Source organism: Syngnathus acus, chromosome 13, assembly GCF_901709675.1.
Source record: "Syngnathus acus chromosome 13, fSynAcu1.2, whole genome shotgun sequence".
NCBI lineage: Eukaryota > Metazoa > Chordata > Actinopteri > Syngnathiformes > Syngnathidae > Syngnathus > Syngnathus acus.
The window spans coordinates 16148192-16163817 of record NC_051098.1 but is presented as its reverse complement, the minus strand read 5'-3'; the positions used below and the strand labels follow the sequence as shown (position 1 = coordinate 16163817).

Genomic DNA, 15626 nt, shown 5'->3' with positions numbered 1-15626 from the left:
ATGAAGCCGAACGGATCGTGCCCAGAAAGCACAGTGCCGAACAAAGCGATGGAAGAGCTGAAGAACTATGCAAATTGAGGTGTGTCAAGCTTAACTTGAGTTGCTATTTGAGCACCTGCAGATGAGCACAACACTGGCTGGTGTGAAATATTTGAATAAATTAAACACAGAAACCAACCCGCCTCCCTTTCCGACAAGTCGTGTAAAACAAAGCGTGAAATGAAGTTAAGTGTTGATTATGTACTTGCCGAAATAAATCAAATCAAACGAGACAGATTTTCAGAATGTCAGAATGAGTACTTAAAGTGAAATATAACATTGAATGGAATTGAAGTTGAAAGAAATTGCTCTTTTCTTTGATAGTGGGCTTTCAATATAAGTGGAGTGTTTAGGTGGGCCATTTGGTGGTCTTTTTGCAGTCCGTACAGTCATTACAAACAACTCTGAAGCATAGCGTGTCGTGTCGCACCCTGCTGCTAACGCAGCGTGATAGCCGTGCTGTCTGCTCCACCAATAATATGGACCAATTACATTCAGTAATGCAGTGTTGCCATGACAACGCCAGAGATGCTATTTTGCTTATTCCAGAGCCTTGCACACTGTTCACAGGTTAGCGCGTCTGGTTCGCACATCTGGGTTCAAATCTGTGACGTTGAAGTTTGTATTTTGAAAGGCTCTCATTACTCCTAATAAGGATCCTGCTGTAAAACACACATTTGATTTTTTTTTTCTTTTTTTAAAAACAGAAGTTGTGGCATTTAAAGTCAACGTCAAAAGCTCGCCTATAAAACTAACAGACAAAAACAATATTTTCAATATACTTATAATTACTTTGAGTTAATTTCATCAATGCAAAATGAAGTTTCAGTTAGTTATTAAGGTCGAAGCCGGAATCAAACACCGCACCTCTGGAAGGGTGACATGGGAACCAGTGCCCCACCGTAAGGCACACGAGTTTTTATTTTATTTTGCAGACAAAAAAGTTGAACGTTAGTTCAGTACTTATTAATTATAAAAATGTTGCTGGAGAAAAGTCCAGGGTAGACACTACCTATCAACTAACAGCAAAAATTATCTATTGCATGGCATAAACATTTATTTATTTATTTATATTTATTATTTTAGCCCCACCACTTGTTTATTTGATGTATTTATTTGTATTATTATTATTATTTTAATCCCACAGCTACAAATAGCCTCATATGACAATATTGTCCTCCTCCACACTAAGCACTCAGTAGAGATTTGACACTTGAGCGAAATGCTATCGCGTCTCAGAGTTAGGAAGCAGATTGACAGACATTTCTCTTGATTAGAGGTGTTGCGCGAGAGAGGTTAGGTGGGTTGCGTTTTAGTCCGTCCTCGCTCCTGCGCTCGCTCGCTCTCAGTGAGTCCTTCTCATTGACTGGCTGCCCTTCATTGTGGGTGCAAGAGTGCATCAATATTCTTTGCGGTATCCTTTTTTTGTAATCATTTACTCCATATTTATAGGATATATATATTTCAATACAGCAATCAAGAAAGAAGAACCAAAGACTGTAGATGTGAAGAAAGCTTTCTCTGCATCTCTACTTTGCAACAACAGCTAAGGTAAGTCCATTTTATGTTTTTTTTTTTTATGCACTAGATTCATTGTCAGTCAATAGCATTTTAGTTTTGCTATGGCAATCCGAAATTTTATATTGAGGCACATTCTGCTAAGAGTAGTATTTAAAAAAAAAAAACATGCACATATTAAGAGATTTCAAATGCACTTCATGAAACTACATTTTGCCTTGCATTGTTTTGTTTTCCCAGACAGTAAAACAGAAAATGTGAATTAATGTGTCATGCCTCATTTATCAGATATGAAGAACTTCACGGTTATATATTTGCATCACCATCACTCACTCAAAAAGAAAGATATTTTATGTATATGTTCTATGTGTCTATGTCGAAGCGTAAAAATTAAAGTCAGCGATGAAGAGCTCTGCCAATGCTGTCCGACGGATCGATGACTAACAAGCATTATTTCCTTTTAATTAGCCTAGTGACTCAATGAATGCAATTGGCCTCCTCCCTCCGCTTACCGATGCAATCTTGTCCAAAGATTAGCATCAACCTACTTTTATTTTGAGACATATCAGCTTGTAAATATTTGAAAAGAGAAATAAATAGCATCATCGGGTAGTATGAAATGAATGTGTCATAGTGGTGACAATATGGTAGCAACGCTGTTCGTCCTGCTGCTCATGACTCTTTTCATGGCCCCCCCCGCCTCGTACCATCAAATGGCGCGGTGACAGAAGCGAGCAGCCTTGAACTGCTATTTGAAGAGAAAGACCCGTTGTTCATGTCCTGTGGAGCGCTGACTAAAAGCATTACAGGCAATGAAATGTCAACGCTCTCGGATGAACTCGAGGTGAACAATAACTTTTGCACCTCTTCACTCCGTCTTTGGAATGACTTCTGCTACTTTAGAGGGAACGTTACTTTGAAATGTCGTCCATGTGCTTTTTTTGGGGGGTGGGGTTTCACACCAGCTATGCTCAGTCACCACTTTTCTTTGCCCTCCAGCAGCTACCACTACTTTTTCTATTTGCGATAGAGTAAACTGGATTTATGTTCTGCTTCTTCCCAGGCAAACATGGACACCCTCCTCAAAGAAGACTTTGATATGAGCGCCAACAGCAGCCACCAAGACCTACTGTCAGAGAACAAAAGTCAAGCCCTGGTCCAAAGTGACCCGTTGGACATGTTTACTGGCATGGAGCTTCTGCTTCGTTTCAAACTTCTCTTCATGCCTCTCTATTGCCTGGTGGTGGTCATAGCTGGCGTGGGGAACTCTTTCCTCTTGTCTTGCATCCTGATGGATAAGAAACTCCATAACGCCACCAACTTTTTCATCGGTAACTTGGCCGCTGGAGACCTGCTGATGTGTCTGAGCTGCGTGCCGTTGACCATGTCCTATGCCTTCGACAGCCACGGCTGGGCTTTTGGGAGAGCGCTGTGTCACTTGGTGCCACTGGTGCAATGCGCCACAGTGTTTGCATCAGTGCTCTCCCTCACTGCCATCGCCGTCGACCGATATGTTGTGCTAGGTAAGGGGAGTTACTGCCTTGTCTTCCTATTGGCTGCACACCCTCTTCTAATAAGCCACACACCCCTGAAGCGGAAGCCAGCCAATCACAAATCCACGTTGTTTGGAGTGTTTGTTCTCTTAAAAGGAGATAACACCGTTTAATTTTTAACACCTGTTTTCAAAATACAACATCTGGTTCATGAAGCAAATTTGAAGCTTCGTTTTCCCCATCACTATAAAAATACAAGCATATATTAGCCATTTTAGGATTTCTTTTAAAACTAGTGCCAATCCTGATATTTAGTCAAATTACTAGTGAAAAAAAAGGATTAAAAATTAATTGATAAAGGTAACTATTTTAACTTTTTTTTAAAATGTAACTTTAATACAGAGACCTTTTTTTTTGCATGCCCATATATTGTGCTGATTGCTAAGCAACCAAAACAAGAAGTAGCCTGGTGCATTTTATGTCATGTGTTGGTTTACAGCATATGAAAGCTGCTGACCAATTGGTGATTTGTTTTTTGTTTCATTCAGCTCACCCAGTCCGTCGGAGGATATCTTTGTGCGGTTGCAGTGCAGTGACATCAGCCGTGTGGCTTCTATCTCTGGCCTTGGCCGCTCCTCCGTCCTTCTACACACGTTACTTGGACCTCCGGCCCAGTGGCATCGACCTCGTCGTTTGCGAAGAATTCTGGCCGGAAAACGGAAACCTTCGACTGCTGTACTCCTGCTTCATCCTAATCGCCTCCTACATGATCCCACTGTTGTCCGTGAGCATCTCGTACTGTGCCATCAGCATCAGTCTGAAGCGCTACTCCGTGCCCGGGGAGCAGGCTAGCAGGAAGCAACACTGGAAGCAAAAGAGGAGGCGGACCTTCTCGTTACTGGTGGCTTCAGTGCTGGCCTTTGCTCTGTGTTGGCTGCCTTTGCAGGTGAGATAAAGTACAAAAAGCCTTTCCATTAACCTTTATGAACTCGCTTCCCCCCCCCCCCCCCCCCACTTCATATAGCCGATTTAGAGACATATTATAGCTATCAAATCCATACACAGGATTAACTGCCCATTAAAGGATGGTCTTTCCTGTCAATGTTATTCGAGAAGCTCATCGTTCTCACCATTCAGATATTAAGTACACAATGAGCCATGCAAAAGAAATCATCAGTAGAAATGGCAAGGCAGGCATATCTTCTTCAAGTGCAATTTGTGCCAAATGGGTTATGATAAGCACTCGGGGGGGCTCAAGAAACCAACAACTCCGATTTCCCCCAACTGCCGCTTTATATGGATTATCAGATTACAATGCCACATATCAACTGATCTCATAAAATCAACATATTTGGGTTTAACTTGATACGTCAGAATATTTAAGATAGGTAAATAAAATTAACCCATTGGTTGCTTCATTCGCCACAATTGTTCTTTAATAATACAAAGAATTATGAACAAGTGGACTCTTTAGTAGTCTTAGCATTAATTTGAAAAAATATCTGTCTAGTAAAATGATCATGTCATTTTCAGGTACTGAACCTGTTGTTGGACCTGGACCCAGACTGCGACATCATCGGCAAGCGCTACATTAACGTCTTGCAAGTGTGCTGTCATTTAGTGGCGATGAGCTCATCTTGCTACAACCCCTTCATCTACGCCTCGCTGCACAGCAAGGTACGCAAACACCTGAGAGGCTACCTGTGCCCCTGTCACAGACCAAGGATGGTGCCGAGATCCTTGTCCGGGATCTGATGGCCGTCTTTGTCTGCATGGTGGAAACCCGTTCACCACAGACCCATTTAGAATGGCTAAATCATCCTACTTTCTTGACTTTGTGGATTATTACTTGTATTCATTTCTATTGCGCAAATTGATTGCCGCCAGGAATGAGCAAGCACAATTTGTTTGATGAGAAATACGACATTGCATGACCACGCATGCCATGGACCTGATTTGACTTTGCGGATTATTTCCCCCACATGCGGCTGACTGGCGCCCAGTCAAGTGGGATAGGTTCCAGCGATACCAAAATGGATGGATTGACAGCTTTGAGTGAGCAGGTCTTGGGTCTGGATTTGAATTGTGGAAACGTGCTTAGACCAAACTACAGGCTACAGCTCATCCACCATGCAAAATGAGAACAAACATTAGAGGCAAGTGATGAATGAATGTAGTCATTATCTTTTGCTTATTTCTATTATGCAAGATGGCTGCGGGCAAAAATAATTGGGAGAGAGGGCGGGAAACTGGCATCAATGATGGTATCGAACATAATTAGTGCTTTGTCTACCACAAGCTGGGTAGCACATTGAGAGATGGGTAACATTGTGATTTGAATTCTAATTATGTTTGTGTGTCATACCAAAGTCAACACACCCCTGTTGAAATGCTTGACTCTGATCTGAAAAATGGAGGTTTGGAAATGATTTACATTTCCACAGGGGTGTGTAGACTTTTTATATCCACTGAAATCTGTCATTATGTATGCTGCACAATTACACCGCATCTAAAGTCACGACACGTAATGTCAAGTGGGCAAATGTGGCCCCAACTTTGATGACCCCAGGCGTGAATTTCACCTCTGCATCGGGGGCAGCCAAAGTTGCTCCGTTGCCTGGCAGCCGGGCAGCCGGGCCGCGGTTCTTATTCTCGCTAAGTGGACCTTGAGACTGCGTTTAGTGCTCTGCAAATTAGATTTACTTGTCGTGTTGTTTCGCAGAAGATCTGCCTTAACATTTGTTTGTCACATTGAAGGTTCTTTTGTAGACGATTGTATGCTCAAGTTTGGAACAGCCTTGGCTTATTATATTTAATATTTTTATGTTTCGTTTTTCTTTCATCATAATTTTATTGTAAAAAAAAGAAGAATCAAACATTAAATGAAACCATTTTACACATACGTACATGTTAAATATTTTTTTTAAATTGAATAATTCCTTCATTAGTTATAAATATTACAACGGAAGAAAGGAAAAATGACATCTACACAGTTTATGTACGTATGTGTATTAGAAATAGCTATTTTCTTTTCTTATTTATTAATTTATCATTGAAATAATGTATTTATTGTGAATAAAAAACAATCAGTACATGTAACCATTTTACATAGACATTTAATAATTCAGTTACATTCATTGTAATTAATAAAATGAAAACGTTTTTTTTTTTTATCACTATTTTATATAGGCATTTTAAGTATTTATTTTTAATCCCGGAATTACACGGCCTTTCTGTCCAATTTGGGTTGACTGTCATTTATGTGTGTAATTGTAACCATACTTTTATGTAAAAAAAAAAAAAAAAAAGTACATTTAACATCATCATTCCAGACTGTATATTAATTACTCTAATGCATGAAATCTACTCAGTGTTATTTTTAGAACACTTTAAAATCAACTGCAGCTCTCAAAAAGTATGACTCATCCACCGTCATCATTATCAACTCCTGTGGTTTGAAAATTTTTACATATACATTTGTTGAGTATTTCATCAGGCTTGCTTTTGTACAAGGAATTTCTATTTTTTCACAGAAGCATAATTATGTGCTACGGAGTCAATACAAATGTTCACATGCTGTAAATCTGTTGTATATGCAATAACGGTTGTAGACTTAGTTTGGTAAAGTATTTACAGTATATTAATCTTGACACTTTCAAATGTTTCAAAAGTGGACTGAACATCTACTGTATAAAATCAGTGGTCACTTGTTTTTACAATGTACTCATAGCGCGTATTATTCTACTCGAAAGGTGGATGAAAAAAATACGAATGATTGAAATCAAACAAGCTTCAAGATAAGAAAAATATTGTTGTGGCATTATTAAAGTGCTCATTCCTCAAATTGTCATGACAGAACTGTACATCATTTTTACCAGCATTGTAGTTGTTGGTATGTTGGATTCTTTTGACTCAGACCCATTACAGTACTGCTATATTATTGTCTGTAAAAGTACAATCAAATAAATGCGCCATCTTGACAAAGTTGTATGTTCTTCTTGTGTCACTAAAATATGACATCATTCCATCCTTTGGTACTTGAGCTGATTTGCCATAACCTACTATAACGTTCCAAAAACAAATTAAGTATACGGATCAGTTAAATGCGTTTACCCCGCAGGCTATGCCTGATTCCATCAAAAGTCTCAGAGGACAGTTCAAATTTCCACCTATCACAGAAGAAGTCTAGTCTCAGAATAGTTTATCAATAAAATACTTTTAGCCTCACCCTGCATTATGACTCAGTATTTATTGATGGAGTCATATGACCACATTCAAGGCCAAACCTGTTCCGTAAACACTTTTTATGGATCTGTAAGGTAGCATTTGTGAAAGGGGGAAAGGGATTTTATTGGATTGTTTTCCTAAAGTCATGACTAATCTCCATATGTAAATTACGCCACATGAATGATCAGAAAATGAAAAACATCAACACGGGCTATTGTACTTACAGGGCTTGAGCTTCCCAAGGCCGACCAAATCGGTGATCTTCATCATCTTTTTGAGTTGTTGATTAGGAAGAAATAAGCGAGCACCTAGCGATGGTGCCTTTGCTCACCTGTGCCTCGTCATCCCTGATGGCCTGACTTGAGGTTGACCTCCACCCATGTACTGAACTCAACCAAATACGACTTCTTTTTTTAAACTGAAATATTTTACGACTAATTCACGTTACGCTTTTAGTCAGAAGAACATGTTCCGATACATAACCACAGGCGGCGCTAGAGGGGGGGATGCCAGGGGCACTCACACAGCAATATATGCTTGAACCCCCACAGGTGCTAGGCCAGATGTTTGACTTTAGGATATTTTTTTCAACCTTTCCACAGGTCCCCTGTAGGGAACACATAATGAATGTTTGTCAGCGTTTTCTAAAGAATTTGGGGTGTTTGTAAGAAAAATAGATTTTTGTTTTGCAGACCCCCTGAGATATATACTTGCACCCGCACGCAGCCCCACCAGTCACCAGAACAGGCCATGTTTCAAAGAATATGTTAGTTTGATAACTATTTTCAGGATGAAAACCTCTTTGTTCAAATAGTATGATCTTTATTTTAAAAGGGGAGGATTGGTAACAAAAATGTTTGCTCAAAGTGAAAACAATTTGCAATTTGGGTGTTTTAGCAAGGAGCATGAAGTCAGTTCACATCATTTGCTTTTGTGGGTCACACAAAATGATGTGGTGAGCCGGATGTGGCCCCCGGGCCTAGGCTTTGACACCAGTATTGGGTTTGACACTTTCGGAGCCAGTGCTTTAGTAGGGTTTGTTTGTTTGTTTGTTTTTCATCACAATTCGGGTTCCTTTTTTAACCCAGGAGCTTTAAGGGTGCAATTGTCAGTATTACATTTCTGTCCACATGCTGTGACCTTCCAGTTCCAAAGCCGCCCGCCGGTCCTTCAAACAGCATGGATCCAGAGGGCTTGAGAATCCCTTTGATGGAGAACAGCTTCGTAAAACACTGTTGTGTGTGATCCTGCTCTTATCAGCCTCCTCATCTAAACTGAGCAGGGTACGAGGGAGGATGCAAGGGAACTGAACAAATATGGCAATGTGTCACTTCCCGATTGTCTGGAGAAGTACACCAAAGAGCACTTTCATATGATTTGATGATTCAACTTTGCCGTGTTTCGTTTGGAAACAGCGCACTCGGTCATCTGTGTCCTTTTCCGCCTTTGGCAGCACACTTTGACGTCCTCTCGAATTCCGTTGCTGACCAGCACGTAGAGCACGGGGTCCACCACGCAGTTCAGGCTGGACAGGGCCAGCGTGCACGAGAAGGCAAAGTGCATCTTCTGCTCAAACTGGCAGTAGTCGTTGGGCCTGGTGTAGAAGACCAGCGAGCGCGTGAGCAGCAGGATGTGGTACGGCGCGAAGCAAACGGAGAAGATCCCAATCACCCCGAAGGAGAGCAGGCGGACCTTCCGCTTGACCTGGCCGTTCAGGCCGGGACTCTGGCCCACCGTTGCCAGCACCCTCCAGTAGCTGATGGCCAGCACCAACAGGGGGAGCAAGAAGCCGATGCCCACGCGGAGCAGGTTGAACAACGCCACGGGTCTCTCCATGGGGTAGGTCTCGTAACAGCGGTCGTCCCGTCCGTCGTGGGCGTCGGGGAGGTTGTCGTTGAACAGCACCATGACGTGGAGCAGCGTGACCGTCGCGTAGACGCCGACGCACTGCGCCCAGGCGTAGCATGACGTCCGGTGGGTTTTGGAGCGCAGTGGGAACGTGACCACCAGGCAGCGGTCCACGGAGATGCAGCACAGCAGGTAGATGCTGATGTACATGTTGGAGTAGTAGAAGAACCCGGCCACGCTGCACGACATCACGCCCAGCTTCCACTGGTGGTTCCAGTGGTAGTAGTTGATCCAGAGGGGCATGGTGAAGATGAAAAGCATATCGGAGAGCGACAAGCTGAGCAGGAAGATCCCCAGGACGTTTTGCCGGCGCACTTGTTGCAAAATGGGGCCCAGGGTGAGAATGTTGAAGATCAAGCCCAAGATGAAGGCCAGGATGTAGACGCTCATCAGGAGGTCACTAATGACGCTGTCGCCGATTTTAACGCACACCGCTGTCAGGTTTTCCTCACTGCTCTTGTTCATTGCTGCTGGGGTAAATAAAAACAAATACACAAATAAAAATACAGTGAGGAGGTGAGACACAACAATTCATTCGTTTTCATACAAATGTATTTCTTTTGTCCTGATCATCTCCATATGAGTTTTCCAACTTCACAGCTTTACTTAAGCTTCTAGTTTCTGGCCTGACTCTTAGTCTGTTCATTGAGAAGAACATTGACTTGAAGGCTGACTAATCTTCCTAATGCTCATTTACATGAACTCCCAGAAAGAGATTGGCGCTTCAGAAAATATGTATTCAGAACCGGTGTGATGGTGCAAGACGTAGGCTTGTTTGAGCAAAGCCCATTAAGGACCATGCCGCACTAAATGAATCAATCACTGATTTGACTCACTGATGAACACGAGAGATGCACGGCCAGAGAATCAAGAAGCTGTTATGCTAACTCTACCCGTATGTTCATTTGTGCCACTTCCTGTGCAAAATATTCGAAAGAAGACAAGAATTATAAAGTGGAAAGCCGTCTGCAAGCATAACTAAATAGCACCGGCACATTGATTCTACATTCGGGACGATCCATGGCGCCTTGAGATCCAAGTTTGATTCATTCCTAAACACGCATCACTTGTATCTATAACGAGCAATCATTTTCTCCCTGTTGAAATTATATCGACTACCGTTAGATTGTTTGTCTACATGCATTGCTGCAACGCTTGTAAATATGTATCTCTTACTTACAGCCTCAAACATGCTAATCATCACCCATGTTAGCATTAACCTTAAGCTAGTTGCATCTTAAAGTGAAAGCCGCAGATGACCTACGTCACGTTCTGGCCACAATCTACCATTTTGTATCACGTTCGTACCTTCGAGCGTGTACTTGTGCCTCACCGCTCACTTCCTAGTTCTCAACCAATCACAAGCCACTCCCTCATCCGAACGCGCAAATATATGTCAGGGGTGTCAAACTCATTTTTGTTGGAGGCTGTATGGTAGTCATCGTTTTTTTGGGTGGGCCATAAAGTCATGTATGTAACACCTCATATTTTATACAGTTTGAGCTTTTAAAACAAACTGATGAATAACTCGTTTTCAAATCAGAGACGAGTCAAATCTGTTCAAATATTTTAAAAAGATGTTTCTTAAACGTGTAGATGATTTGCAATGTTCATATTGACACATAAATTCAATGTGCAACTTGTCTTGGCGGGCCACCTAAAATGATGTGACGGGCCGTATCTGGCCCCTGGACCTCGAGTTTGACACCTGTGCTAGAAGTGCTATCGCAAACCATCGCATTCTTTACCATTTGGAATTTCTTTCTATTATTTGACTGTTAATATTAATTGTGATATGGGTTATATTAAGGTTGCTATTTTTTTTCGATGTCCGAGTTAAACATAGATCTTAACATTTTTCTGTATTGAATTATCTACGCCTGCTCGAGATGTGTTCTTAGAGCCAGGAAGCACCTAATGCCATTAAGGGCCACGCCAGAGATGCTCTGTCCAATTCAAACTCAATAACGGAGAAGCCATTTCAGTCGGGCCATCTTCCAGCAAATGCGAAGAGAAACCTTTGGCTGTGTGCGCGTGTGCGTGCGTGCGAGTGAGTGCGTGCGTGGAGGCGTGCTGCCAAAACTGTTCTTATAAGATGAGTAAGTGGCTGGAAAGTTTTGCAGACAAATGATGTCTAAAATTATTCTGTGTTCTCATCCTATCTGGTTGCCTTTTTCCAAGAGGGCGGGGGCATTTTGTGGAAGAACATATTTCCTTTTCTGGCTATGGACATATTTCAAGTTTTGTTAGTGCGGAATGGTGTTTGTAAGCTTTTTCGTACATTTAAGGTCTGCTTTTTCTAACGACTGGCCAAGCTTCGCTTGACTTCTTGTGCATGTGAGCCAACTATGTGTTTGTTTATGTTGTAAACGCAAGTAAGGCAGCTTGTTATTTCGAAGACCTGAAAAGCCTGCAATTTCCATCTCTTGGACCTCAATTTAGATTTACATGTGTGACATTTGTGTGTCAACAATGAACAACTGCATTACGGTAAACACAAATGTTCATGTTGGATACATACAAATGAACTGACTAGAAACAGAAATGACAAGAATCAAGTCATCGGGAAAATAAAGAATATTTTTTCACATAGTAAATGTTACAATATGACACTAAATTGTAATCTTATGAAAAAAAAGTCAGCATGGGTTAAGGAAAACATTGTGAATCCTGATAATTGGACATTACTAAGGCAGAGAAAAAAAAAGTTATAATGTTATGAAAATAGTCATAGTGTTTCAAGAAAGATTATTTCGTAGAATAGTTATAAAAAAAATCCTTGTAATGTCAGAATAAAACCAGAGCCTTCAGAGTACACAGGTTGTGTTATTATGCAGAAGAAATGTAAATACAATCTTAATGTTTCAAGAAATGATTCTTATTGCTTCATGAATAAAAATGTTGAAAAAGTCACAATACATTTAAAATATTACAATTTGATGAGAAAAAGAATTGAGGGCCAACTCAATGACTTTCATTGCTTACCTGCTGATGTTTATCTGTCCACACGTCTTCACTGTAAAGTCCTGAGGAGTGAAAAGTCAAGTCCAAGGGGCGGTGCACGGACGGACAAGAGTGGAAAGAAGTTCCAAGCACAAACGTCCCACATGGCGATTGGGATCTGCGTTTCATCAGCTTTTGTCTCTCATCTCTTAATGGAAGATGCTTTGAAATGTCAGCGAGGAGTGTGTAGAGGTGGGAGTGCGAAAATATGGGACGGCCCCGTCTGCTGCTTTGCAAACGTGTAGAGAGGAGGAAATGCTGTTTGGGGTTGTTGTGGTGGGGCAGGGGCGGGCAGGGCGGGTGATGATACCAGACGGCAACAGATGTCAGCCACATTTAACTTGGCGATCAAGATGTGACATCTGATCACACATTGTGTTTCTTCACACTGATGGCTGCTTCTTGTTAAGTCTAACACAACTTTATGATCACGACTTTCTAATGAGATCCAATATTGCACGACACTGAATTTTTTTTTCTTTTCTTTTAACGCCGGGCGGGTGTACTTCTGGTGTATGACTCACTTGTTCAGCAAGAGTTCAAGGTGAGTATGCTAAAAGTGGTTCATAAATCAGTCAGCAAAAAAATGGAACATTTTCTGACCTTCCCACAACCCCTTAGTAATAAAATCCATATGAGGAACATGTTTTGATTATTATTGTAATACACTATTATATTGGGTAAAAGTATTTTCTATTAATAAATAATATATATTTTCTATAAGACAGGGGAGAAAATATTTTCCACCTTTCAATCAACCATTTGATATCTTTACATTTAATATTATGTTATCATATATAATATCATATTAACCAGAATATTTTTGTGTAAAAAAGTTTTTTTGTGTGCGTGTGTCAGGTGAGAGCCTGCCTTGTGAATTCTTGTGTATTCACAACTGCCATGGATTTTTACTCGACACTTTTGCCGATCAACTGCAGACTTACAGGCAGGCCTACTGTGTTCTTATAAACAAGACAAAACAAAAAAATGTGTTCTGGTAAGCCTAGCCAGCTTTGAAGTTATGCTTCAAACAGTTATTTAAAAAATCTGCATCACTTGCCTTTTCTTTCCTTAGTAGCTTGTTATATGAGAATTAAAAAAAGATGACACATTCTGAGATGTTTTGATTAAAAAAGTAATCATTAAAACGCAATACTATAAAAAAATTATGATTATGTCACACTTTTTTGAAAAGGAAAACAAGTGAGACTTTGTGTTTGGAAAAGGCAAAATAATAATGAAGACATAACTGTTGACGAATGAGCCAATCTAACAAAAGACGTCATTTATGTGCTTGGTGGTTGTTGCAAGCAAACCACAGTGGGCTGATTGCTCATTTTAAATACACAATGCAAAAAAAAAAAAAAAGGCTTTCCACAAAGCGGTATTCAAGTTCCTAAGGGCGATGTGGGTATTTTTAAAATGACCCTGCTTGATTGACCATTCACTTTCATTTACCCCCTGATGTTCAAACAGGCTGTTCCTTTTTCAGCAGCACTCAACACAAAGTCTTTTTAACCTAATTACAACATTTTGTAACAACACTTTCTGAAGGGCGCGTGAGCAATAATTAGACTTGGAGGAGTCGATTCATCACTTGTTAAATAACAACGCAAAACACAAATGAGCGTACAAATATTACAGTACACCACCATATTTATAAAGTGTGTTTATTTGAACCAAAAACTATGTCGATTGTCAAGCAATAATGACAAATCCATTGCTGGGTTAGTTGGTTTATTTTAATTAATTGAACTAATTAATTCCATTTCATTAATTAATTTAATTAACAGCTCCAGTGATATTTTTTTAGATGGCCAAAATAAATAAGTAATCCATCGAGCATCAAATGACAGCTGTTGCGTTCTGTAGGTGTAAAAAACAGGATCACGCAGCAAAAATGATGTGCTGCATTTTACCTGGTGAAAGGAAAAAAAAAAAAAGTAGTAACGCACAGCAAAAATGTTGTGCTGCATTTTAGCTGGTGAGAGAAAAAAAGTAATTCGATGTTACAGACTTGAACTGAAGACCTCTACTTCAATAAATTAAGCTTTGGAGGGGGGCAGTGCTGTATGGTATTGTATGAAAGGTTTGCGGCTTTTTTTTTTTTTTTCCTGGAGTTAGAGAGAGTGTGTGCCTTGAACCGCTTTGAAAACTCATTAGGGTTGAGTGCAGGAATAAAGTCAGCAGCTGCCAGCCGCAGCCTTTTAGTCTTTTTAATGGCAGGAAATGGCTCCAATGATTGAAGAAGAAACAGTGATTAATTTGTGATCATGCCATACAATTATGGACTCTACTTTTATACAATGATTTGTTTTGCTTTTTTTTTTCCCCCCTATTGGATAGTTTCACAGGAGACGCATTCCAAAATCGTGAGGTTCCCAGTTATTCGGTCGGTTATGCACACTGTGATCTGCGTGGAGATAGCTCTAAATTTCACTTTCATGACATGCGATGGAGAAGGAAGAGACCTTTACAGTATCTTCTCCTAGAGAGTTTCAGGTTTGCAGTAAACGAGCCAGCGGTTAAAAGGTGGGGATGTCACGAACACAGGAAACTGGAACAGAACAGCAACACATTGTCGCACGCGAGCAAGTATAGCTTTACTATACTTGCTCGCGTGCGACATGACATGAGTTTGACGTTTATTCCAGCCATTATGACTCACTATTGCAGACATATGTTAATGTTTGAGGTGAATGTACTTCGACTGATTCATAAAGTGTCACGGGTGAAACCAACTGGTGTGGCAGAATGAGTTTCATGATTTTAAGAAGTGCAGCAAGCACAGACACAAAAGCAGATTTGTCATTTGGGTCTTCAGATGGAATAAATCTGGGGAAACCTTGCCGTAACGCAGACAACATGAGTCACTTCCTCACAACGTCTACTTACGCACACTGGTGGGAGAGAACCGAATGTCAATTCATGATTGGTTACTGAAATTAGCCTGAGACGTTTTTATTTGACTCATGCTTGAAGACAATGCAATGACCTGCTTTTTTTTTTTTTTTTTAAATGTCCATAAAAATGCAGAGGTCTCAACATTTAAAGACAGACTCATACTTATATTACTGACTAAACTGATTATTATAGGTAAGATAATGTGAACATCCATCCATCCATCCATTTTTTCTACCGCTTGTCCCCACGGGGGTTGCGGATAATGTAAACATGAAATGCAAAATGTTTCTATAATAGTCATCGGTTGTATCTTATTAGCGTAGAATCTCATCTTGTGATTCAAGACTGGCATCTGAATCAAGTGGCGTTCTTATGCTGATGACATCAAAACAAAGGTAGCAGCACATGGAAGAGACTTAAACAACGAGCCGGACGCCATTTGGCAATTTACGCTTAGCGACCCAGAAGTGCTCTTATTGCTCAAGAGCAGGCTTGAGTGTGTTTATCGCAATATGGAAAACAATCCTTGTCCGC

At 40.6% G+C, this 15626-nt stretch overlaps 2 protein-coding genes across 3 annotated transcripts; one reads left to right on the top strand and one right to left on the bottom strand.

Moving 5' to 3' along the window:
• The first annotated feature begins 2586 nt into the window (after positions 1-2586).
• Positions 2587-7030, top strand: si:dkey-202l22.3 (7 transmembrane receptor domain-containing protein). Its single transcript, XM_037268173.1, has 3 exons — positions 2587-3080; positions 3599-3996; positions 4584-7030. Exons 1-3 carry the CDS (start codon positions 2627-2629, stop codon positions 4803-4805), a joined length of 1074 nt encoding a protein of 357 aa, XP_037124068.1. The 5' UTR covers positions 2587-2626; the 3' UTR covers positions 4806-7030.
• Positions 7031-7883: 853 nt separating this feature from the next.
• gpr184 (G protein-coupled receptor 184) lies at positions 7884-12459 on the bottom strand. 2 transcript variants are annotated; one of them, XM_037268175.1, is made up of 2 exons: positions 12171-12459; positions 7884-9655 (listed from the first exon to the last, which is right to left on the bottom strand). In XM_037268175.1, the coding sequence occupies exon 2, from the start codon at positions 9648-9650 to the stop codon at positions 8646-8648; it is 1005 nt and encodes a 334-aa protein (XP_037124070.1). In that variant the 5' UTR covers positions 9651-9655; positions 12171-12459; the 3' UTR covers positions 7884-8645. The 2 variants fall into 2 exon arrangements, with proteins under 2 accessions (XP_037124070.1, XP_037124069.1); XM_037268174.1 differs by having other exon boundaries at positions 7884-9652; positions 12171-12458.
• Between the last annotated feature and the right edge of the window lie 3167 nt (positions 12460-15626).

Bases quoted from the DNA above. Each gene is read 5' to 3' on its own strand.
- si:dkey-202l22.3 (XM_037268173.1), top strand. From the start codon at position 2,627: ATGGACACCCTCCTCAAAGAAGACTTTGATATGAGCGCCAACAGCAGC. The intron at 3,081-3,598 runs GTAAGGGGAGTT...TGTTTCATTCAG, and splicing joins CGACCGATATGTTGTGCTAG to CTCACCCAGTCCGTCGGAGG. The intron at 3,997-4,583 runs GTGAGATAAAGT...TGTCATTTTCAG, and splicing joins TGTGTTGGCTGCCTTTGCAG to GTACTGAACCTGTTGTTGGA.
- gpr184 (XM_037268175.1), bottom strand. From the start codon at position 9,650: ATGAACAAGAGCAGTGAGGAAAACCTGACAGCGGTGTGCGTTAAAATC.